The sequence below is a fragment of the Columba livia genome, chromosome 22, assembly GCF_036013475.1.
Source record: "Columba livia isolate bColLiv1 breed racing homer chromosome 22, bColLiv1.pat.W.v2, whole genome shotgun sequence".
NCBI lineage: Eukaryota > Metazoa > Chordata > Aves > Columbiformes > Columbidae > Columba > Columba livia.
This window is the reverse complement of record NC_088623.1, coordinates 4,305,286-4,330,835: the sequence shown is the minus strand read 5'-3', so window position 1 is coordinate 4,330,835 and position 25,550 is coordinate 4,305,286. Positions and strand designations below refer to the sequence as shown.

Sequence of the window (25,550 nt, the reverse complement as noted above, 5' to 3'; positions counted from 1 at the left end):
TTGTCCCCCACCCCAACTGCTGTCCCTGTCCTTGCTGGAGGGTTTAGCACCGTGGGTGTTCTGTTTCCACTGCTGCAGAGGTTTGGTGGAGTCTGCTGTACTGCATCTCCTCCCAGCTGCAGAATCAGCCCCGTGGAGCTAACAGTGCTCCACAGAGCAGCACAGAAACTGCTGCAATGAAGTGTGGAGCACCAGGACAGGGGAGGCACCCAGGCACCCTGAGCTGCAGGACACCCACTGGGGCATGGGGGTCTGGCCACCCCACGCTGCTCCTGGCCTTGCTGTGGCTCGTGGGCACACCTGTGGCTTGCGGTGAGTACAGGGACGTGGGATGTGTGGGGTGGACCAGCAAGACCTGCCCAGCTTGCACTTTGCCGCTCGGCAGCCAGGGTGGTGATGCCACCATTCCCAAGCCTGGGGACCCATTGCTTGATGCTCTCATGCATGCAGCCCTGCCTGGAGGGGAAGCCTGGAGCAGCCCAGCCACCCTCTTGGGATGCTCACTGGGGACGGGGTCAGTGAACAGGGTTCTCACCTGGGGAGGTCTTCTGCTGCCGCAGGTGACTGTGGGCCCCCACCTCGCATGGCCCACTCCAGACCGTCCAGTGACGAGCACGCCAGCAGCTTCCCCATTGGATCCAGGGTGACGTACACGTGCGTGGAAGGCGCCATGAAAATCCCCGGGAGGTCGGACACGGTGGAGTGCCTGCCCGGCGCGCTCTGGTCAAAGCTGCCCGAGCCCTGCGGCCGTAAATACCTCTTTTCTCTGAAACACAGTTCCCTCCCCTGCCTCTTGCTTGGCTGAAAATTGCTGCCCCTTATGTACCTGCTCCTCCTGGCGGGGTACAAACCTGCTTCCCTGAGCTGCTGTTCCGCAGAGCTGCTGATGGGTGCAGGACCTGTGCCCGTGATCAAGGAGATCCATCAGATGGGGCTGGAGCTCAGGATGCTCGTGCGCTGCCCCACAGTGCATGCACATAATTTCTTATTTCCTACTAACAGCTCACTGTGCAGCTCACGCATCTTCACCTGCGCTTTGCAAAAGATGTGTCCAGCAGAGCAGCAGCCTGCTATGAAAACAGAAGTAAGCTGCCAAGAACATGAGGAGCTTTTTCCAGAAGAGCATCGCTGAGGTTTATTTTGCACGCTTCCCTACGGGTGTCCTTTCAGACTCGCTTTCCTTGACCACCAGGGAGCTGTGCTGCCCCGACAAGATTACGGTTTGCTGCCCTGTCCGAGGCGGACGAGAAGATTAATTTCTTTCCCGTTGGGACCAACGTGAGCTATGTCTGCCGCCCCGGCTATGAGAACACGTCACAAAGTTCCCCCACCAGCACTTGCCTTGAAAACCTGGTGTGGTCGGAGGCTGCTGAGCTGTGCAGGAGTGAGTATCTCTGCTCCGCTGGCCAAAAAGCAGTGTGGGGTTTGAAGCAGCTTAGGTACCTGCTCCCAAACGGTGGGTTGTTATCCCAACAGCTACATGTGTAATACAAGACGAGATGCATATTCCTTGATGTTAATATTTATGTCTGAACAGCAGGAGTATCAATAGCATTCTTTGTTGTTGTTGTTTTCTAATTTTCCTGGCATGAACAGATCTGTTTTGATTTTCATGTTAGGAAATACGTTTGCATCTGGACATGGCATATGCACAGGACAAATGTCCATTTGCAATTCTAGCGTTGACCTTCAGAATTAAGACAAAGCATATTTCTTGATGAAATCCATATCAAAATAAGGCTGATGTGGCCTTAGTACATTTTTCACACTTGAGTAACTCACTGCCCGTCTATTGAAATGGAAACATCCCTACAAATACCCTCCTCTGCCCCCCTGCGAGATGCTCACTGCTGCGAGCGTGGAGCACTTATGGGGATCCTCACCTTCACCTACAGCTGATTCTGGCTCATGCCAGCTCAGCTGGCACATGTGGGACATAAAACACTTTGGTACCTTTGGGTATAACCCTCTAAGTCCCTTTTTTATTCCTCCCTCTCGCAGGGAGATCCTGCGGTGAGCCGGGAGCGCTGCCGGGGGGCAGGACGGTCCCTCTCACGGACCTGCAGTTTGGTGCCAGAGCCACCGTGTTCTGCGATGACGGGTGAGTCGTGGGGTGATGCCCTGAATACAAACTCTGGTCCAGTGCAATGGGCCTGTGGACATGGGCTGGGCTGATATTTCACAATATATCACCCGTATGGTGTTACTCCGAGTGCTTTTTCCACTTGAATTACAGCTTTGGGCTGGGGAGGAATAAGGCACAGCTGAAGGGAAGGGCCTGGGCTCTGAATTTATTGCTGTTTTTTTCTTTCAAGCGTCACCCAGAGGCAATTTAACTGCCCCAGGGTATCCCCGTAGCATCAGTTTGTAACTACAGACTTTAAAACGAGTTACTCAAAGTATTTCAGTGTAACGTATTTGAGATATATTGAATAAAAAAGGGGTTAGGTTGGGCTTTTTACAATTCAATGCTGTTCGGCTAGAAAACTGCAATGAAACACACTTTCCATCGGTCAGTGAGCTGACTCACGCTTTCTGCCTGCTTTCAATCAGGGCACACATGCACTGGACTGACTTGCAGAATTAAGCTCTTGAGACTCCCACTAGTATTTCTTGGTCCCTAGAGGAGCCAGCTGGCACCATCTGGCTTGTCCTGCCCATCTTTGCAGCTGCTTCAAATGTGGCAGAGCTTTTTTCTCCCAGATATTCCCTTAGGATGGACTCTGGGGAAGTGACAGCACATCCCACCCTTCAGGGGTTCGGTTCATCTTTGGAAATACACATCAGGGTGGAGGGATAACGTTATCCATCTAGGCAAGATCAGATAATAGAATTCTTGTCCAAACAATGATTCTTTTTTGAACAATAGGATGTGATTTGGAGATTGGGAAAGATGTCAAAAGATGTATTAGTTTCCAGCAAGCCAATCCAAAAGCTGCTTTAATGCAATGTAGATCGCTATTGCCCCCCATCGTCCCTGCAGTACCTACATGTGAATATTTGCAGATACCACCACCAGCCATGACTTCTTCCATCCTTGTGATGGAAGATGCTCTGCAGTGAGTCTGAAAGTAGAATAACAAGGATCCTGACAGAGAGCAAGGTGAAGGGGATCTCCTGTCAACCAGCTTCTATAATATCCGCATGCCTGCTTGCATTAAAACTGCATTTTCTACACCCCTGATCATACTGGTATGTGGGAAAAATTTGTTCTCTGTTTCTGGATAGCTGCACAAATTTTTCTTCTAATGTGTATTTTCACTTAGGTACAAATTAGTTGGGAGTAACTTCATCCAGTGTCAACTTAAAGGAAACAATGTGGAATGGAGTAAACGTCCAACTTGTGAATGTAAGATTAATCCAGCCTTACTTTTGGCTTCTCTCTGGTATGTCCTGCACACTAACGTCTAGTCTAAGCCTGTCTTCAGACACTGTTTTTGTTGATATTACATGGCAGATCCATCACCAACACTGCAGCTGAGATAACAACTCATGTTGCTGCTGACACTGTATTTCAACAGTTTTGTTCCCACGAGATCAACATTTTATTCTCATGACTTAATGCAGCGGTGAAGGTGATGGGATGAGATCTCAAGGAACCACGAGCCGCAGCGTGACAAGTTGCCTCTTTATTTTTGTGACACTTGGAGTGAGAGAGAGAACAGCAGAACAACAGAAACACTTCACAAAGCAAAGGGAAATGATGGAGACAGAAGCCAGTACTAGTTACTCATCTTGAGTTGCCCAAAAAGTTTATTCTCTTTGAAAATCTCAAGTGAACTCTTAAGAACCATTTTGCATTTTCATGACTACTGAAGTTCTTTGCAATACCTTCTTTCCTGCAGTAATCACCTGCTCTTCACCTCCTCGAATTGCCAATGGAAAGCATGATGGCGAAGGTGTAGAAAAATTTGTGTATAACTCAACAGTGACTTACAGCTGTGACTATGGATTCCAACTCGTTGGGAACGTGAGCATCCATTGTACAAACACGGACAAAATAAACGGGGTCTGGAGCGGAGCGGCACCTGAATGCAAAAGTGGGTTCAGCTGAGTTTAGTGGTTATTATGAGTTCAATGTTTAGTATGTACCAGCTTAAAATGTGATTGCTTAGGCCAGGATGTGGCAGGTGTAGGTTATACTGCACTTTTAAAGGGAAAAAATGCAATGCTGCTAAAGCAAGTAAGGAATTGTCTGTGCAAGAAAAAGCGTAGGGCTCCTGGTAATACTTATTCTTTATGCCCTAGAGAAAAGCATAGCTGTCCAACTTGGAGCCCAAGAAATGGAAAAGAGTCCTTCTCCCCAAAGTGAGTTGAAATGATTCTACGCTGAATCAAATCCCACATTTCCCAGCCTAATTTGCTCCTTTATCCCACTTCTAGAAAAAGCCATCAGACGGATTTCACGCCTTGATTTTCATTGTTTCAGTTTCCCGTGGAAATGGCATCCGGCCGTCTAAGAAGGCTTTAACCTGGGAAACGAAGCTCAGCCTTTATAAAAAGTCACTCCAAAATACCATCTCCTTCTCCCGGTCTGTGTCTTTCTCCAAGACACCAGGTCAGTCCTGGAGGCTCCTTTGGAGTTCAGGGCAGTTCCTGCTTACCGCCAGTCCTATACCTGTGATTTTCATGTTTTCACCTGTTTGTCTTCAGTGTCAAAGGGCTGCGCTCCCTCAGCATCCAGATTTGTTGTACCTTTGTACAAAACCCAGAGCTACTATTCTTCTGGGACCAGACAAGGATCCATGTGTCTTCCAAAGTACATGGGGATCTCCGGCATCCTCCCGCAAGCCAACCGCTTTGAAAAGTCAAAACGGTCTAAAATTGCATCATTTTGTGGAAGTGAGTGATATTTTTTGTCACCTTCTTCTCTTTCATAAGATTTCTCTGTATAGTTTACATTTTTCACCGGTTGGGCATCTGGTTCCAAGCTCAGGTTTGACTGCACCGACCTCCTCTTAAAAAAAGCTTTGCTTCGTAGGAAATGTATTTTCATTTATCAGTTGTTTCCTTGCCCTCATGTTATTACAGATTTAACTCATTTTCTTTTCCATATTGAAAAGTAAGAGATAACTTTGTACCATTTAGCCTTAAGAGTGTTGGGGCTCCTGTCCTTGCCCCGGCAGCGAGAGGTGATGCTCTAACACCGATATTAACCTGTTCCACACCAGCGCGGTCATGGGCAGCCAGGAGAAGACGGACATGGCAGAAATGCTGCTACAACAGATTTCCCATCCGTTGCAAAGGATTCTTTTACCCATAAAAAGGGTGAGTGTCAGCTGTACTGAAGCGGTTTATTCGTGATGGGGCTGCTCTCCTGTGACAGCAGAAGAAATTCTGGGAGGAGGCATTTGCATTTTCCTTGTGTGGTTGCAAAGATATCTGGTACATGCTGCTTTTCCTCCAGTCTCGCTGCAGATGTAGACAAACCACACAGTTTAATGGGATCCCGCCCATCTAAATATATAGCTGGCTTTCGTGAACACAAATAGCACTGTAAGCATGAAGCATGCAAACCCTTCCCCGTGTCATTTCTAAGCGCCCCAATGCTTGTACTGCTTGTACTTGCAATGCTTGTACTTGTCAGGACTCTTATTCTTTGTTTTAAAGCAAAGCGTAAGCCAGATCAAGTCTGTCCCACATATCACAATTTTTAAAAACGCATTTTTATGTATATGTTTTGATACTCCAAGAAATTGATTGAAAATCACACAAGAGAGTGCTAATTCTCCTATTCCTTCCCCCATCTGGGTTTTTCTCTCTTTTGGGAATTTCCTAACATCCCAAATCCAGTTATCATTCCCTACTGGTCTGCCCAGCCTGTTTTGGGGCTGGGAAGCTGCAGTTCCTCGGAAACCCCTCAGGCCTTATGCAAAACTTCTGACGGAGCTCGGTAATGGCACAACCCCCTCGACTCGGTGTTTCCACAACCGCACATTTCCTTGCTCGCTAGCAGCACCAACCTGCTGCCATAACAACCACCGTAAATACACAGACTCACAGGACGGGCTGTAAAAAACCCCAATCTCTCTACTGGGCTGAGCTGCTCCTTTAAATCAGTAAGAAATTCTGGCTGTAGCACCGTCCGGTTGCTACACCCATGCAAGCTGTCCGCAGGGTTGTGCCGAATGCAAAATACCCACTTCCCTGTCTTGCAAAGTTCTGAGACCATTTCTCTTAGGAAATTACAACGCTTCACATGCTAACGTGCATATTGATCTGATTGATCGATATCTTCAGTCCTTTAAGCACTTTCTTTAGCAAAAACTTCTTTTGCATACTTTTCTCACTTTGTTCAGCTACATGAAAGATAACGACTACCAGTGCTTTGAAGGAGCCACTTCTGCTTTCCAGCTGCAGGAGGGCGGCTCCGTCATGCTGCCGCCTCTGAGCACATCACTACACGCAGATGCAGAGAAGTAACTGCTAAATTTACTCCCTGGTGTTGTCACACTGCAAGAGGGAAACTAGAAATGTCAGGTTAATGCTGCTTATCATCTTTGTCCTATACAAAGCACTAATTGTGCTATATTTTGGTGCCTTTCTGGGGCTTTGTTTTCATTTAGTAATAAAAGGTGATTTTTTATAAGGGAAAGCCTGCGAATTCAACTGCCTGCTGTTCCCTTTTCTTATTTTATGCTATTCTCAGGAAAGTAGCCTCTTTTGGAGATATCCCAATGATGGTTGGATTTGCTGTTCAATCAGTTCTTTATCAGCATTCTTATTTATTCGCTGGTTTTGCTGGAAAGCTCCTGCTGTTCCAGCCAGAGCCCGGTGGGTCCCGCTCCCCTCTCAACGTTCTTTCGCTTCTGCCATCGCTGTCTGCTCGGCCTGATCCGTGCAGCGCGGGGAAGGGATGTCAGAGCGAGATAAAGCAAAGTCGCCCTTGGCAGCCGCAGACCCGCTATCGCAGGGCTCAGCTGCTGGGGCAGCTCCTGCCCTCAGTGTTTTGGTGCTCGGTTGGGTTTTGGGGCAGTACGGGGCAAAATGGGGAGTGAAGGTGGGCAGCAGAGGGACGGGATGGGCTGAGCCTGGTGGTCTTGGCAGGTACAGGTGTCTTCTCTACGGCATCGGGTATGACAGCAGCCTGGTTTAAGCGGTTAATCTGAGCTCTGTTACAAGGGGATATCACCAGGTTGGAACTCCAACAGCTGGTTCTGACACGCACACAAATGAAGCTGTTCCCCGAGGAGGCTCAACGTCACAAGAAGCCTTTGCCAACTACTTCTCAACATCTCGCTATCCCATGCTGAGGTCACTGCTATAAGCTATTACAAGAGAATTCCACAGCATTTAAAGCATTTTATTTTTCCTGTTAGCAACTTCATTTTGCACTGTGCAGCCGCCATCCCAATTCAGATCTCAGGTGACCAGTGACCTGCAAAGATATGTGGCCAAGACACCTCTGTGTAACTTGTCAACACGTTCACAAGTATTTAAAGGAATGCGTTATCCAGGCTGCTTGACTCCTCCCTTAAGAGAACACCCCTTGGCCTCATTGCAAGTGCTTTTGTTACATATGCTTGGAGCTTAAATTGTATCAGAAAGGGAAATAAACTAGAAAAACTATCTGTAACTTTGAGTTTCTCGCTGGAAATATTTCTGTTTCCTAGATAACAGAGGCAGACAGAGGGAGATGGGAAGGTGCGGGCAGGCTGCTGCTGGCTGCCCTTTGTGTCTAACTGGGAGAATTACAGTGGAAATGCTGGTGTCCTCACTGTGTTATTCTGGGTGTAGGTGTCAGCAGAAGCAGCTCAATTTGCAGCTTCAAAGCGGGGCTGATATGTAGCCTGCTGGCCTCCCATGCACATCTTGAGCTGGAGGAAAGCCCTCTCCTCTTGCAGAAAAACTCCTTTTCAGAGGCAACTCTTCCTAGGGATGGGCAAGTGATGTTTGAAGGTGGTTTGGGGGGGTTTGGTGCCCCTGAGCTGTGCTGGATTCCCTGGGCCAGATGCTGTCGGAGAGAGCAGGAGGCACCGATGAAGACACAGTTCTCATCCCTGCAGGCAGCAAGGCCAGTGCCAAGGGGTGAACGGGACCTTCTCTGCGCCTCCCAGCTTTGGGGAGTCCTGCAGATTCACAGCTGGAGCTGGCATGTGCTGCCCTTTGTGTTGATTTTTGTTTCTTTTCCTTTGGGACTTGGTGAGAGGATAAATGCAGATAAATTATTTGAAGGAGAGGCTGAGGCAGCGGGTGTCTGGAGAGCCCCACCGCATTCCTCTGGATGCCAAGAACGTCTCTTGGAGCAGATAAGACTTGCATTAGAAAATTTCCCGGGGGTGAGATGGCAGGGAGGGGATGGGCAGCAGGCAGGAGTCGGGCCATGGGAGCGGCACCGCTTTTGGCTGTGTGTCCCACAGCAGAGGGTGCTGCTGGCAGCCGCCTCCTCCCGCTGCCCGCGCCTACCAACAGCTCCCACGCGTGTTCTGGAGCAAATCCCCGACCCCTCCCCGGAGTTCCGGGAGTGGCCGCGCTGCCCGGCAGCCCCCGGCTTAACACCCGGCTTGGGCGGGCGCTGCTCGGCTGCCGGTCCTGCTCCGGGTTCCGCTCCGCTTCCGCTCCGGCTCCCGGTGCTGCTGCCACTCCGGGTTCTGCTCCGGTTCCACTCCGGGTCCCACTCCTGGTTCTGCTCCGGTTCTGCTCCGGGTCCTGGTGCCGCTGCCACTCCGGGTCCTGCTCCGGTTCCACTCCGGGTCCCGCTCCTGGTTCTGCTCTGGTTCCGCTCCGGGTCCCGGTGCTGCTGCCGCTCCGGCCGACCCGGGGCAGCGATGGGCTCCGGGCGCCGCCGCTTGTTCCTGCCCGCGCTGCTGCTGCTGCCGCTGCTGCCCGCGGCGTGGGGTGAGCCCACGGGGAAGGACGGGGGAACCGTAGGGTGAGCCCGGGGGGGGAGGGCTGGGGGGATGTGCGGTGCGCCCTGTCACCCTGGGATGTGCTCCGGGGGGTGTGGGAGGGGGTTGCTTCACGCGTGTGTTTGTTCCATGAGTGGGTGGGCTGCGTGTACTCCACCTATTCCCTGCTCTGCGTGCGTGTGCTGTGCTCTCCTGCAGACTCTCATGTCCGTGTGTATTTCTATTCACGGAGCTTTAGCAGAAGCCCCGCTAAATGCAGTTTATTTTGCTACAGGTGACTGCGGGCCATTGCCAAATATAAGCCACGCAGAGCCCCTAGAGGACACTAAACATCGGGAAAGCTTCACGGTGGGTTCCAAAGTCAGGTACAGATGCCTGACGGGTTTTGTTAAGCGCCCCTTGATGTCAGAAACCATCCAGTGCCTTGCGAACTCCCAGTGGTCCCACCTCCCGGAGTTCTGTGGCCGTAAGTATTTCACTTTCTCTAAAATTAGTTGCTTGGAGCTGTGTGCTGCTTGTGAAAACATTTACCGCTTTAGCAATCGCTGTTTTGAGGGTTTCCTCATCCAAAGTGACGCACCATGAAGTTGTTCGTCATAGAATCTCTTCCTGCCTCTTTTTTCCTAATTCTGCCTACTCTGTCAGAGTTGCTGCTTGTGCAGGAATTGGCAGGGGAGGTAAGCGCTGTGCTTGGGAATGACTGAGAGAGAGCAATTTTTAACGTTTAAAATCTTTTGCCATGAAATGGTCACCTAGGGATATTTTTGAACTGCACAAATTAACAATCACACTCTTAAAAATATTAGTGGTACCCATATTCTTAGGGAGGCTTGGACTTATGTTTATTCATAGTTGAATGCAAAATATTGTTATTTTTTTGCTTTGTAACTGTTATTTTTGCCTTTGTTGTCACCAGGTAGCTGTCCCAGCCCGCCACGTGTGCATTTTGCTAAAGTATCACAGGAACACGAAACACAGAATTTTTACCCTGTTGCAGTCACGGTGAAGTACATTTGTCGCCCAGGTTATGAGAGTTCCACGGACCAGCTCCCCACCAGCACTTGTCTTGAAGATTTAACATGGTCAGAAGTTCCTGAGCTGTGTCAGAGTGAGTGTCTCCGTATCGTTTCATTTTCTCCAATGTCCTCCAGCTGCCGCATCCTCAGTGCTGCATTCTGAGTGCTTTTTGAAGTGATGTTGCCTGGTTTGACATTGCTATATTGTCATGAAAAGTGGGTTTTTTTCCTCGTCCTTCAAGCATCCTTAAGGATAACCTTATTCTCTTTTTAGAGAAATCTTGTGGTATCCCAGCAAATCCAGAACACGGTGAAGTTGTTACAAATGATCACCTGCTTGGTGCAAGAGCAACTGTTGTTTGTAACCGTGGGTGAGTGTGAAGTCACCAGTCACCTGGCTGGAGTCACTGGTGTGCGAGCTGGGACAAGGGGCTTTGCCTCTTGAGTCCTCAGTACCTCTCTGGGGTGTCACATCCTTGGCTGGTGACAACAAACAGGTTTGCTGATGTGCCTTTTATCCCTGTAGGTACACATTAAAGGGGGCCTCGCCTCTCATCTCGTGTACCCTAAGGCGAGGTGAAGTTGCCTGGAGTCAAGTTCCAGCTTGTCAGGGTAAGTGAAGCTGTCCAGTGCTTGACTGGAAATACTAAATATTCCAGCTGGGAAATACTGAATTGTTGTGTTCATTTTACTAAACGGAGTTAGTGGCCAGTGCTCCCATTTCAGCCCCTGCTCCTGGTGCAACACGAGCCTGTGTGCAAGCAGCCCTGGGATTTTCCTCTCTTCACACCGTGAATCAGAGCATCCCAGGGCTCACCTCCTCAACTCTTTGTTTTTCTCCCCCAGCTATTTTTTGTCCTTCGCCCCCGACTATTCCCAACGGGCAGCACAACGGGAACGGTACAGAGGAGTTCGCCTACAACTCGGTGGTGATGTACACGTGTGACCCCGGGCTCCAGCTTGTAGGAAACGAAACTCTTCTTTGTACAACAGAGAACAGCATCGACGGTGTCTGGAGCAGATCTCCTCCTGAATGCAGGGGTGAGTGTTGCTGGATAATCATCCTGTTCTTGCGTAGTTTTTTGTAATGTGTGGTTAATTAGTCCTAATTGCTTCTCTTGGAAAGAGAAGGACCCCAGCCTGGGCAGGCGTTCCCATAGGGTTTGTTTCCAGGGGAGCAGCACCTCGATGGTCAGCAAGTGCTTTGCGAGGTGCTGAGCTGTGCTGAAGAATAAACACACACAATCCCACACAGATTTACATGTCTCCACGACATGTGTGAAGCGTGTCAGTAACTGCAAAGCTGGTGGACTAAACCTGAGAATGGAGTTATATCTTCTATATCTTCTGTCCAACAACCCCTGGGCAGCACAAGCAGGGGACAGCAGGCTTGTGGTGTCACCAAGAGGTCCCTGTGTGACTGTTCCATAGATCTCACTGTCATAGCCACAGACGCACAGGTCAAACTTCACCTGCCCACGCTATTTACTCCTCGCTGAAGTATTTTATATATTATATATAAATGGAGAATTATCTAAAATAAAATGCTGACTCATTTTCCTTATTTTTTTTTCTCTCTATAGTTAGCGCTACAGCAGCAACAAACCAAACTGAACCCTTGGAAGAGAGGACACCAAATAATTTGCACTGGCTAGGTAAGAGTTCAAAAGAGGCTTTCTGTGTCAGGGCCACTTTAATTGCTGTAATTGCAGCCACATCAGTCACCTGTGACTCCACAAAACTGTTGGTTTTCTGCCCTCCTTGTCCCTCCTTCATTTCATTTGGTGGGTCCATCTTCCAGTTTCTAAGGGGTTCACACAGGCTTATTCTCTGGTCTAATCCCCTTTTCTCTCTGCTCCAAAAGAGCAGGATGATGTGTGTAACAGTTAATGACAGATTGTTCTATAGCACTTTGTCTTCTCAGCAGTGTTATTATTATCTGGGTTTAAATAATATTGTTCTGTGGGTATAGATTAACTTCCCTGTTGACTTATCAGCTTTGTTAGCTTCATTTTTTCTAACATCAATTTCATTGTTTTCTTCTCTAGTGGGTGTCATCCTTATGTGCATTGGTGAGTAGCTTAAAATTTCAAATATACTTCCCTAATGTGAAGCTGTTATTTGCCATTAAATACCTGGGGTCTGTGTTTTGGTTTATTCATTTGACTGCCCCTCATACTGAGCATCTCCAGCCAGCATTCAGGGGATTTCTGTTGTTGCAAGCAACTGGGTGGATTCTCCAGGTCTCAGTATAGAACATTCCATCAGTTTGGGATGAAATGAAAGGAGCCAAAGAAGCCAGTGTAAGAAGCCAGCCAAAAACTGTACACCCTGTCACTCTTTAATTGACAAAACTGCTTTAAAAGGCCTTGGCAGGCATTAAAAGATGAGAGATCAAGTACTAACACTGGTCTGTTTAAAATACAAAATAAACAGGTGCTGTCTATAACAGCATTAACCAAATGAGGATCCCACCCTTAAGAAGATGAGCATCCATCATACCTGGTGGTACTTTCTGTGCTGTGTTCAGAGACCAGGAGGGGGTTTGCTGCCAGTCTTTTACTAAACTGCAGTATTTCACTTAAATTACATACTGATTTTGTTTATTTTGAAATCGGTTTTGCTTCTTTGCTTGTTGTAGTTGCAGCTGTGATTGTTGGTGTGATTGCAGCTCTTCTCATCAACAGATGGAAAGACAATAAACAACGGTAAGTGAGCCTGAATTGCCCCTCATCAATCATGACTTTCCCTAATGATAACTGGATATTTCCTTTTACGCTCTGAGTAATATTAATATTAATAACCTTCAGTATATATTTGCATGTTTAATACTATCATTCCACATTGCTAAGTTGCTTTTTGTTCTATGAACTTTCTCCTTCCTGTTTCTTCAGCTCCGATAAGGTGTGTTTACCAGAGCATGAAGTGAATGGAAGGGATCTACCAATGCACCCGAAGATAATGGATGATGGGAAGCAGCCTGTGCTGTGGCATTCCTATTTTTGGTAGGATTGCTTGTTTGTCTGCCCAAAACCTCGTGTTGACTGTACCCACAGATCTCACCGGTGTTATTTTTGGCTACAAACCTTGCCGTACCCAACCGCACCACTACAGCGCATCCTTATGCCTCTAAATTCTAACACCGCTCGCCGAAGAGGCAACGGCTGTTTTGTGGGAGGGTTTGCTGTTCACCGGCTGCTCTTGGGGTTCAGCGGGAGGGATTTCCAACCCGTTTCTCTCACCTGCAGCCACACATCGAGTTGCCATGTGTGTTCGAGCTGCGAAGAGCGGCTGCATGCCGCCCTGGCCCCCCGCGCCGTGACCAGGCACCGCGGCTGTGCCACCTGCGAGCACTGGCTGCGCACCCAGCCCGGGACACCGCGCACCTACCGCGTCCCCAGCATTGAGGAGACCCACAGCCCAGCAGAGACAAGGTATCTGCGCTGGTTTGCCTGGAAACAGGTTCATTTCCTTCATACAGTTAGAAACCTTTCTTTTTCACACCTAGCACGCTCATCGTTTGGACTTAGTTTGAGAACAAGCAGATAAACACCCCAACACTGAGCTGATGTTTTTAGTTGCTCTGGTCTGAGGGCCAAGGACATTCTGAGCGCTCTGCCCACAGGTGTGAGGCAATGAAATAGGGGGGCAAAGCTTGCCTGACATCCACATTGATCAATAGGAGGGTAGGCCTTATTTTTGAGGAAAAAAGGGTATTTAGGAAAAAAAACAGTAGTATCATAGGGCAGTGGTTATTCTCAGAAAGCCACGTGTTCAGATGGATTCAGATTGGCTTTTCTTTCTCTACGTTCAGCTCTCCGGCCGAAGTTGCAGATGCGCTGAGGGCTGAGGGTGCAGGAGAAGCTGTGAGTGATGCAGAGCAGCTCATGGACCGTGAAAGGTTTGTCTTCCACTTAAAAATAGACAGATGCCAAGGTGGTATTGAATAAAAATCATGCCAGAGTAGAGTAGAACTGTATTCAGTAGAAAATAAGGGTATTCTGCACCTCCTTGTTTATTCCCACTTCTTTCCTGTCTTGATACTATGCTGACTGTTGTAGTGTTTAATTACTATTAAAATGCTAATCTCTGCTTATTTTCGCCTAAAACAAAGGCACTCTGGTCAATTTTTGTGCTTTGCTCTTCCAGTGCTTTTCAAAAGCATTCAGCAGGCGCACGTGTTTCCCCCATTTCCTCACTTGCGTCACTCTGTGCCAGTCGCACCGTACGCTGCGATGGTTGGGAACTGGGGATCTAGATAATAAAGAGGTACAGAAACACCTCCTACATTTTAGCCAAGTGAGGGAGGTTGGTTATAGAGCCAACTCCAGGTTTTCATCCTGCCTACGACAGTTCCTCAGTCCCGGAGAAGCTGGAGGTGCCCAATTTCAGGGGGATTTTTGAGTTTCCATAGAGACTCCATGTGCATCCTCACCCGTTCTTCTCCACAGCAGCCACATCTGTCCCATCTGCGAGGACTGGCTGCGCGCCCACGATGACCAGCATGGGACCCATCATGTGGCACCCACCAGGGAGCAGCAGGACCGGGGGTGAGTGCGGGGCAGCCGCTTAACTTGAAATAAAATGTAAAAAATGATGAGGGTACGCAAACATCGGTTCCGCTTGTTTATAGCTCGGTATGAGGATGAAAGCGCAGTGCATGCTTGTGAGCAAAGAGAGGTGAAACTGGTGTGAGGTTTATTTGGATAACGCAACAGGGCTCTGAGCAACTTAATCTAATTAAAGATATTCCTGCTCATTGTAGGGGGTTGGACTAGATGAGCTTGATGAGCAACAAGGTGACCAAAGTGATGCTGTGTGCTCAGTTTATTTTTTGATGCTTGCCCGTGCGAGTCTTGTGCTCTCTCAGGCCAACAGCGTCACCATTGACAGAGGCAAATTCAAATAAATATTTGGTTAAAATAAACATGGTTTAATGTGTGCATCCACCCGCTTTAGCTTTTGTAAGTACAAACTTCTTTTTAGCAATCATTTATTTCAAGCTGTTCCTTGCTATTCGCCCTAACCCTGGAGGCACTGTTTCAGCTCCGCACTCACGAGTTGCTGCTAGTTTGAGTTTGAAGTGTTAATACATTTGAAATTGTTAAAGAAACCAGCTTTTGTGGGTGCCACAACCTGTGTGCTGTGGCTTGGCAAGGAGCAACTCCTGACACCAACCCAATGAGGCTCACCCTTGGTTTTCTCTCCACAGCCCCGGGGGTCCCATCTGCCCGCCCTGCGCCGACCGGCTGCACCTCTCCCATGTCCACAGTGACACGTCGCGCTGCCCCGTGTGTCCCCTGGCCGGGGAGGGGACCCTGGCTCACCTGGTCGCCCAGCGCACCCCCGGTTGCCACGTCTGCCCTGTCTGCACGGTGCCCACCCACGCTCACCTGTGCCAGCCCCGGCACCCCACGGTAAGGACCTGGGCACCCAAAACACCCCCCCGGGGCCACCACGGCTGCAAATGTCATTCCTGCCAAAGCCCAGGGGTTGCAGAACACCACAACTCACCCTGATTAACTGCTCATTTCCCTGTTGCAGGATAAATGCTGACGGCTGTAGCATCCTCAAGCTGGTCAGAGGGAAGGGTGAGTTGCTACACTAACTCCTGACGTCAACAGGGACGAAGTTCTAAGTGCAATAAGGCAACCTGGAGTCAAGTGTCTGACGCGGCAATCAAGAATTTCTTTGTAAAGAAGCAGGAAAATCAAACGCGCTTCAACTTCAGCTCCATGTTGGTTCAGTGCCTACTGTTTTATTTTTGCAGCTCTCAAAGTGAAGCTTTTAAAACATCAGTAAACGTTTCTTTCCACTAGGAAAACAATTTCATAGTGAATGCCCTCTTTGCACGGTCTTACAAGATATACTTGTACTTTTTTAAACCACTTGTTTACTCTGGTTCCTTTACTAATGTGCAGATACGAGGGCAAAACTTGCAGTATTTATAGTAAAACTGTTTTGTAAATAAATGGAATATAAAATAAGAAATACTAGTATCCTGGCTAGGGTTTGTGGTGGGTTTTTTAAAAATTTTATTTACTAATCAAGCCTTGTCATAAAGTGCTTTGAAGGGTTTTGCAGCCTCATTCTTTGCCAGGTGTAATCAGCTGCCAATTGCAGCCATTGTGTTGAAAAGTTGTGTGGAGCGGCTTGCCTGGCCTTTCCTGGGAACTGGGATGACGAAGACTGTGCTGGAGCAGAGTCCGTTTCCACCCTGGGCAGGGCTGGGGCGGTACTGGGGAAGGTGTGCGCTCCTTTCCTGATACACCCTCCCCTTGCCCAACCCTGAGTATTCCTGCACAGGTCATATTCTCTGCCCAAAGAACCAAGCTGCAGCTCCAGCAAGCTGTTCAGAGGATTAAACCAACTGTTCCCCACTTGGTGTGCGTGGGCTTGTGCTCGTTTTGTATTGCTTTGACGTGGAGGCAAAATAAGTGATAATAAGAAGATGTAAAAATTGCTTTTCTGGTTTATTGGTGTTTGCCAAGAGGTTAAATTTGTTGGTGTTCTGGCAAGAGACAGGCAACACCGGTAGGACAGGAAGGTGCCGCGCAGTTATCCGACCCTGCTGTTGTATTTGTTATCGACTGGGACGCAGCACATTTCTATGGGCTTGTGCTGACGGGCACAATCCTGATGCCACTTTGAGGAGGGAGAAGCAATGGCCAGCTGAACACCCGAGCTGCCCCGTGTCCTGGTGACATCCCCCGCTGTCCCCTTTTGATCGTGCCCTCGAACACGGGACTGGGGGCAGCCAGGGCTGTTCTGGAGGTGCCAAGTGATACCCCCAGCACACCCTGAACCTCACCTTGCTGACACAGAGGGAGAGGTGCCATGAAGAGATGTAGGGATGGTGCAACCCAGGTGTGGCAGCAGGACAAGGGCTCTTCAAGGGGGAGCCTGTGGTGGCCTTAGGCTGCTCTTGAGTTGAGGATTAGGGGCTGGGCGATGGGCTGGACCAAACTCTTCTCCCAAGTACCAAGTGATAGGATGAGAGAAAATGGCCTCAAGTTGCGCCAGGGAAGGTGCAGATTGGATATTAGGAAAAATTTCTTCACTGAAAGGGTTGTGAAGTGGTGGAACAGGCTGCCCAGGGCAGTGGTGGAGTCACCATCCCTGGAGGGGTTTAAAAGACGTGTAGATGAGGTTCTAAGGAACATGGGTTAGTGCTACATTTAGGTTGTGGTTGGCTTCGATGATCTTAAGGGTCTCTTCCAATCAATATGATTCTATGATCCCTCGCCCAGCAGACACTCCCACGCATTTACAGCCCTGCTGGGGGTAAATCCTGCAGGCTGCGTGCTGGGTTACTCATCCCTCGCGTATAAACCGGGCGGGAGCGGCCACCGGAGACAAACGGGAAAGAGCCCTGAGCCCAGCGCCAGCCGCCGCTGTTAAACTGTTTCTAGGTTATTAAGCCGCATCATTTCGTATCCGATAAAGGAAAAAGAGCAGGGCAGCCAGCCCGGAGCGCCCTTTTCCCCTCCAACAGCCGGAAAAAACCCTCCGTCTTGCCGTAGCGGTGATGACACCCCGAGAACAGCCCGGCCTCCTCTCGCCCGCCCCGGAAAAGGCTGGTCGGGTGCGCTCCTTGTCGCTGCGCACCGCTGCGCACAGCCCCGCGGAGCGCGGAGCGGCCATGGGGCTGCGCTGGCTCTGCGCGGTGCTGCTGGCGCTGCCCGGCGCCTGGGGTGAGCGGGGACACGGGGGGACAGGGGCTGCGTGGGAAAAGGGGGAGGCTGTGCGGCGCGGGAATGGGGCTGCGTGGGAAAAAGGGGAGGACGGTCTGTGGAGCGCGGGGCGTGGGGAGCCCCGGCCGTCCTCGGTGACAACCAATGGTAAGACAAGGGGTTCAAACTGGAACACAAGAGGTTCTGCTTAAATTTGAGAAGAAACTTCCTCTCCGTAAGGGTGACAGAACACTGGACCAGGCTGCCCAGGGAGGTTGTGGAGTCTCCTTCTCTGCAGACATTCCAACCCGCCTGGACACCTTCCTGTGTAACCTCATCTGGGTGTTCCTGCTCCGGTGGGGGGATTGCACTGGATGAGTTTTTGAGGTCCCTTCCAATCCCTGACATTCTGTGATCCTCCCCCTCGCCATCCTCCCTGTTCCCTGCAGGTGTCTGCCCTCCACCGCCGAGGTTCATCTTTGCCGAGCCCACCGCCCCCCTGAACGAGTCCTACGCTGTGGGGACCAACTTGACATACAGGTGCCGCCCAGGATACACGATGGTCAAGTCCCCCGTGGTCAGCTGCCTCTCCAGCTCGCACTGGTCGTCGAACCCCGACTTCTGCATCGGTGGGTTCTCCCCGTTTGCGGGCTCTTGGGATTGGGGTGGGGGATACAGCCCTTGCTGCACCCTTGCTGCTCGTGGCTCAGCACAGCCGAGGAGGAAGAGGATGATGCTCCCCAGGTCACTGCCCTTAGGAGAGCTGAGAACAAGCACCCACCCTGTGTACCTGCCTGGAGTTAGCCTTTCCACTTAGAAAAGTTAATCTCTGCCCTTAATTACTTTACTATCTGGTGCTATAGTGTAAAAGCTATAATATATTCACACAGCAACAAGCTATGGTGTGGAAAAGGCTGTGAGAGTCTGTTGTAATGCAGATGTACTGGCCCTAGGGTGGTCAGGGGGTCCCTCCCATTCCCCTTTTCCTTCTCATTGTTGCCTTTCCCTACTGACTAAGACCTCTGCCTCTGACTAAGGACTCTTTATCAGTTTCCTATCTCAGTGAGTGTATAAACTTTGTCTTTTTTTATTTCTCTTTAGCTTTATCTGCACTTTCATTTGTGTTTTTCAGTTTCTCAGAAATTAATGTGGATTTTTTATCTTTTCTGAAAGTGCTGGTACTTACTTGTGAGGGAAGTGCCTGATAAATGCTCAAGTAGCCTGTAGTGACCCTGAACAGCACTGTCACCCTAATAGCTACCACGCTATTAAATAAGGCTGACGCTGATCATTTGCCCTTCTAGGGAAGTCATGCGGTCCACCGAACATCATGAATGGCAACTTCGAATACACGACCAACCTCTCACTTGGGGCAACAATAAACATCACCTGCAACGTCGGGTAAGCGTCAGCCCGGGCTCCTGCTGAGTCCATGGAGCCGGGGCCATGGGTGACCTGAAGGGCTGAGGTGTTCTGGGGGTGCCGGGAGGGCTGCGAGAGGGGAAATGTGGTTACGGTGCGTCAGTCACACCCAGCTCTGCCCAGGAAATAAGCTGCTATTTGGAGCTACCACTGCACAGCGTGGGGCTGAACCGACTCGGGTGGGGATGCCGTCTTGCTCGCGCTCCTGTGAGTTTGTATCCACCCATGGCACGCATCAAATTTCCTCTAACTGCATCATATATTGCATTTCTTTAGGTATTGAGTGATGTTATAGGAGGGCTAGGGCGTACCATTAGAAACTAAAACTTCCTGGATTACCCAAGGTTTTCTTTTTACTTTTTTCAAAGAGATTCAACCTTTTTGTTTTCTTAGGTACCGATTAATCGGGAAGCCATCTGTGCAATGTATACTAAGAGGCAATGAAGTTTTTTGGGATGACATTCCACACTGTGCCAGTAAGCAGATCTGAAATGTTTGAAGCTATTACAGTCTATCTGATAGTTCGGGGAATGGCAGGTGGATACTCTCTTCTTGGCTCCTAATTCAAATTAAATTAGCTTGTCCAAAAATCTCCGTTTTCAAAGGGGAAATAAATTCTAAGAGGTTTGTTAGTGCTGTGGGGGCTTTTTTGTTTGTGTTTTTTGGGGGTTTTTTAGTAGCTAGACCTCAGTTTCATATTTGATATTTGCATTTTCTTGCTGTTGCTTTCCTGTGCAGTTATTCCCTGTTTACCGCCTCCCGCGATTGAGAACGGGCAGCTGAACAGTGGGAACAGGGACTTCACCTACGGCATGGCTGCAATTTACAGCTGTAACAATGGTTTTGATCTTATTGGAAATAACACGATTCACTGTACAACAGATGATAACCTTAATGGAATATGGAGCGGTCCAGCCCCCGAGTGCAAAGGTGAATGTTTTCTTTCTCTCTTTATTCTTTTGACTTTGCTTCTTATCCCTCTCCTGCTCTGTGCTTTCCTGATGGGCTGCCAAACATGAGAAAGTTGATTTGAGTCTAAAATGGTTTACAGAAAGCTCGGTGCAGTGATCTCCCAGGTTGTGGTCAGGGGCAGGGCTTGGTTTAATGGATTATTCAGACCACAGAAATCCTCCCCGTCCCCGCCTACGCCTCGGGCTTCCCGCAAGTGAAAAATCAAACTCACATGCGTGCAATTTCTTAATGACGTCTCTGTTCACGGGGTGCAGGTCTCTTAGTAACCTTCTTGCCTAATGCCTCTGGTGTCACGGCATGGCTTTTCCTGCTTGTAGTAAATACACTTATTGTCTCATCTTCACTTGCAGTGGTCAGGTGTGAAAATCCAGCCGTGAAAAATGGGAAGAGGTTGTCTGGCTTTGGTCTAGAGCACAAGTATAAAAGTACAGTGACTTTTGAGTGCAATCCTGGTTATTTCCTGAATGGCAGTAGCATAGTTATTTGTGAAGCTGACAATACCTGGAAGCCACCTCTACCAACATGTGACCCAGGTGAGTAAAACCAGATTTATTTCCTGGAGAAGTGGCACTGAATTAAGGGCTGTTGGGCAGATTAGCTCCTGAACGTCATGCACTTGTAGTTGTGCCCTTGCAGAGCATCCTGCCTTGGGTCGGTTAGGCAGAGATGCTTTCAAGTCTCCATCTTTTCTCTGGTTAAGCAAACTGCTGCTGTTTGCTAAACAGGTTGCATGCAAACTGTGTTGCAGACGCTGACTCAAACAGTTTAAAATGTTATGCGCTCCAAAACGTGCATTTTGCTATTGTCACACAGATCCTTTGGGTAATCTTCTGTACTAACCTTGCTGTTGTCTCCAATCATCAGTCTGTGGTCCTGCTCCACAATTCCCTTTCGCTGAGTTAAGCAGCGCTGTGGGTGACAGTTCTCCTGCCGGGACTGAGCTGAGCTATCGGTGTAAACCGGGTTACACCGTGGCACAGGGAAAATCCTCTGTTGTCACTTGTCTGAGCGATACGACGTGGTCTGCAGACCCAGACTTCTGCATACGTGAGTATCTCTGTTCCTCCCTTGTCGTGACCGTATGAGCGATCTGTTCACGCTTGGGATGTTACTTATTGTGGGATGTGGGTCATGCCCATCTCTGGGTTTGAAGTAATTCCCACGCTGTTTGTTTTCCTCTAGGACAGCAATGTGCCCGTCCAAACATAGAGAACGGGGATGTGAATGCAGACAGTTTCCCGTTTGAGACCGTTGTGACATTCACTTGTCATCCTGGGTGAGTGGATATTCTCATATAAGCAAACGAGACTGACACGGGGGTCAGAAAACAGGGGTCATGGGCAGGAACCTCCATCACCCCCCTCCCTCCCCAGTTTCTCAGTGCAAGTCTGCAGTGAAACCATATATATTATGTCTTCAGTGAGATGAGCATGTGGCAATGTGTGTGCTTGGTAATGCAGTGAGCTGCTTCAGTTTGGCTCTTACTAGTGCCCTTATTTAGTGGCTTTGATGTGAGCAGAGGCAACTTCTGGTTAATAACTTGCCTCTGTGCAGTGGTAGGAGATGGGGGATCCCTCTCTGTGTTGTCTTCTGGAAAGTACTAAACTACTTCTTTTTCTTTAGGTATGAATTAAAGGTGCCATCTGCCAAATGCGTGGTATCGGGAAATGGAGTTGATTGGGATCCAGCATCTCCATACTGTGAAAGTAAGAGGGAAAACCCTGCACAGAGCCATTCAGATAACAGTTGGGACTGTGCTGGTGTAGCTGCCTTGCTGGTGGGCTTGGGCTGCTCTTACTTGTGCTTCTTAATTAAATCAACCATAAAATTCAGGATTTCAATACTAACTCCTGCTGTGAGACCTTATGTGCAGTATTCTTGTACAATTCAGAAATTATGCTGACAAAGTGGAAGGAGCAAGGAAAGAGCAGAAATAATAGAAAAAATCACAGAAGGAAAGTTTTCTTTCTCCCGTTACCATGGAAGTACAAAGATAATTGGATGTTAGAACTCTGTCCACTCAGTCTGGTATAATGCTGGTATCGAGTGTTATGAAGTCAGTGTACAGCATTATGTGAAGCTAGAAATGGCCGAAACATTTCTTCTAGACTGATTAGTCACTTCAGCAGCTTATTTCATGGCCTGAGATCCTGGAGTTGTGGCTAACAGGCAGTAACCAATGTCTGGTACCAAGCAAGAGAGCTCAAAGTGTTTTCAATTGCTGTAAGATGTGTGACATTTGGCTGCACCTCCTTTTCCCCATACGCTTTGTCACCTTTTCAGTTAGGAGAAGTTCTCAGATGTTCTTGCTGATGTTCCTCTCCTAGAACGGCTCCAAGATGTTCTCTGTGAAGAGCCCCCCACGATTGCCAGTGGCACGCACAATGGCACAAAGGGCACGGACTTTGTCCAAGGCTCCACCATAGCGTATAAATGCAATCATGGCTTCACCCTTGTCGGAGAACCCTTTCTTCGGTGCATTGCAAGAGATCAATACCAGGGAGCCTGGAATAACCCTGCTCCTGAATGCAGAGGTGACTGTCTCCTGTGTCTGTCTTTAAAATACTTATTTTTCTCCTTCCTCTGTGAATTCACAGTTCTGATAGTTCTGCTAAGTAGTGAGCTTTCGATGCTTCTTAAAACAGCTTCAGTTAAAATCTATTGCTGAAAGAGCATCATTATGTTGCGCTGTGGACTCGCAGGCTAATGGGAATGTCTCCTGGTAAATACAGCTGTGTTTTAGCAGCTGTTGGGCTGTGCAGGGGTCCCGTTCTGTGTGTTGCCTGAATTGTGCATTGGTTCTGATTTGTGTTGTGTAGTCTGATGAATTACCATGCTGAGCTTCACGTTTTGCCTCACTTCCTTTCCAGGTGGAGCGAACATGATCATTGTTGGTAAGTAATACATGTTCCTGAACCCCTGTACCACACTCTTGCCTGTCCTTGTGTTATTATCTCCTGTGTGTTCTGCTTGAAATAAGCTTCAAGGCCTTCCACAACAGTCTGTTGTCAGGTTTATATTGTTGTTGCTTTAAGATCATGCTCTGAAAAGGAGAGGGGGAAGGTAAAGGGGACCAGGGAAGGAAAAAATAGCTGAGTATGTTTAAACACTGAAGCTTCTTATTTGTCTCTTGTAGGAATCTTCCCCCTCCTCCTGGCAATGCTGGTTATGAATGTCTAGAAGCAGGGAGGCACCTGTAGATGTGGTGGATGTGATCACGCTCATCCCAATGCTCTGCTTTTCCACCCTGTGAAATTGGCCTTGAATCCTCAACCAACCAACCTTGGATCACGAAGCCAAGATGCTCCTGCCCAGGTGACACTCGCGCTTTTGGCTGCAGCAGCCGCATGTTGTGTTGGACCCAACAGCTCGTGCCCTGGGATGGGGTGAGAACCCGGTTATCCCCATGTTAAGTCACAACGATGCCAAAGACCTTCATACTGTAATAAGACTCCAGGAAAATCATGCACTTTGAGTACCTCCAGATACTCAGTTTTTCAGCCGCTCTAAGGTCATGTCGTGCCTGGTCCTGAGCAGGAATCACGAGTTTGTAAGTGTCCTGAGGTGAAAAGCGCTGCCGCTGCTAAGAGGATTAATGGTGAATGTCTTCATGGGAGTGATATATGCTTGAAAAAATTAAGTTTGATACAAATAGGATGCATAAGTCACGTATTACCTGTGGATACTGAAAGCATTGGAAGTCTTCATATACAAGCGCTGTTGTAGCTGTTACTTCAAGGCAAGTCTGAACGACTGTACAAATACCAATCCTTACAGGCCAGTAATTTTACTGGAGAGAAAAAAATTGAAATGCCTTAGTACAAAGAGCTACTATTGTGCCTCTTCCTGTATGTATGAAAATGAGTTTTAAACCTCAGCCAAAGGTCTCTCTCTGCCCTGGCACTGTCTTTGTATCACATTGAGATTTGCGGAAACACCTTTCCTGTCTGTGCAGTGACTTGACGCTTCTCTGGGAGCCGTGAAGCTTTGGGTGGAACCGATGCGGGTGGACGCTCAGGGCAGCAGAGCTCATGGGCAGGTGGTGTCCGGGCCGAATGCTGAACTTGCAGGTGTCCCAGCAGATGCCACCAAACATCAGGAACCTTTTCACTTTCTGCTCAAATGCCACCTGCCCGGGGCGACTCTGATGCAGGGAATTGCTGTCTGAATTTGCACTTTTTCAGGTGGTGCTGTGCACCCCAAGCCCAGCTCAGCCCCGGGACGCCTCAAGGTGATGCTGAGGGAGGGCAAGCAGGATTTTGGCCTCTCGTACCAGGCAACTGTTGCTGTGATGCTGCACCCAAAGCGGGTGCTTATCAAGCCACAGCCTTAATTGACTCCATTGTGGGGACTGGGACACAGGCCCCACGTCTTTTGTGCACTTTGTTTTCCTCCTGTCTAACCTGACCTAGTTGATTGTTGTGTCGAGGATGGTTTGCAAGGGTGGTTGTGGGGGAGCGAGGCAGCGTGCTGTCCCCAGCTCAATTCAGGCTTTGGTCATGCAACAAGGACAGCTCAGGTGATGGGATCTCGCCTTGTCTGAACCCAAAGACAAAGGTGAAAGTGCCCTTGGTTTGCTTGGCTGATAGAAAACGCACATCGCGATGTTAGTGTCCCTCCCTGGCTTTAATTCCACCTTGCTAAATGATCATTTAATAAGCAAAAGGGCTATGTAGCATCTTGTAAAATTAAGTGAAGAACTGAAGGTTTTCTGGGAATCTTATTTATAAGGAAAACACAACTGTGATGGGATTTAAACTTATATGCAGCTATTGCCTGAACCTAGCTTGAGAAAGTAGGACTTTTAGCTGCTGGTAAAGGAAGATATTAAGGTTCAGGGTTTTGCTTGAAGCAGGGGTGACGCATATGTGAGCTTCTCATGACGCACACTTGGGAACAAGAAGTATTTGAAATGTGTCTATTACATGTTTTTGTTTCTGCATTTTCACCAGCGCTTTCCTGTTAACAGGAACATGCGTCTAATTAGAGGGCAAAAACACAAAGAGCCATTTCTATCAACACGTTAGCCGTGTTCCAAATAACCCCACAAAGTTCTCCCTTCCCGGCAGAGCATTATCCTGTTCAGCTGTCGCTGGGGCGCCACAAGATACTGTTTTCGGAAGCCAGTCTTGCAGAACAAGCACTTGCAGATTGCTGGTTATTTTTATTTCTCTCTTCCCATGAGCCATGTGAGTGACTAGATGAACAAAACACAACTGTAAAGCCTCCTAGCTTAGTGTTCTGTTCTGTTTTATTTTAATCCAAATACAGTTGTTCCTATTGCATAGTCCAGAGTGTTTTTTCCCAAATGATTTAACACCTGGTTTGGGGATAAGCTTGAAATGATCTCTCCTCGCAACCAAATGGAAGGAACTGTAAATGCTGTGATGTAGTTTATGGCTGTGGTGACCAAAGTTTACCATTGAAGAGCGTTTGTCTACTGTGTTTGTTATTGAGTTGTACATAATGTTACTTCATTAGTGAGTGTAACCAATCAAGTGCAATTCTGAAATCTAAATCTTGGATATGTGAATATTGGAGGCTCTCTGCCAATAAAAGGGATAAAAAGACTTGAGTAACGCATGTCTTGCTGCCTGTTTTAGGCTCAGGAAGCTGCG

General features: G+C 48.5%; 2 protein-coding genes across 3 annotated transcripts; both read left to right on the top strand.

Moving 5' to 3' along the window:
* Positions 1-4,874: 4,874 nt before the first annotated feature.
* LOC135576042 (uncharacterized) lies at positions 4,875-15,931 on the top strand. 2 transcript variants are annotated; one of them, XM_065038692.1, is made up of 15 exons: positions 4,875-8,838; positions 9,124-9,315; positions 9,766-9,957; positions 10,140-10,236; positions 10,392-10,477; positions 10,712-10,906; positions 11,449-11,520; positions 11,914-11,937; positions 12,507-12,573; positions 12,760-12,870; positions 13,114-13,299; positions 13,680-13,766; positions 14,320-14,415; positions 15,078-15,282; positions 15,410-15,931. In XM_065038692.1, exons 1-15 carry the CDS (start codon positions 7,890-7,892, stop codon positions 15,419-15,421), a joined length of 2,571 nt encoding a protein of 856 aa, XP_064894764.1. In that variant the 5' UTR covers positions 4,875-7,889; the 3' UTR covers positions 15,422-15,931. The 2 variants fall into 2 exon arrangements, with proteins under 2 accessions (XP_064894764.1, XP_064894763.1); XM_065038691.1 differs by having other exon boundaries at positions 4,876-8,838; positions 14,317-14,415.
* A 1,380-nt stretch (positions 15,932-17,311) lies between these two features.
* LOC135576043 (complement receptor type 1-like) lies at positions 17,312-25,507 on the top strand. Its single transcript, XM_065038707.1, has 12 exons — positions 17,312-17,559; positions 17,988-18,167; positions 18,843-18,939; positions 19,354-19,436; positions 19,699-19,890; positions 20,283-20,465; positions 20,797-20,979; positions 21,115-21,208; positions 21,556-21,638; positions 22,260-22,466; positions 22,803-22,826; positions 23,069-25,507. The coding sequence occupies exons 1-12, from the start codon at positions 17,394-17,396 to the stop codon at positions 23,110-23,112; spliced, it is 1,536 nt and encodes a 511-aa protein (XP_064894779.1). The 5' UTR covers positions 17,312-17,393; the 3' UTR covers positions 23,113-25,507.
* The last annotated feature ends 43 nt before the right edge of the window (positions 25,508-25,550 follow it).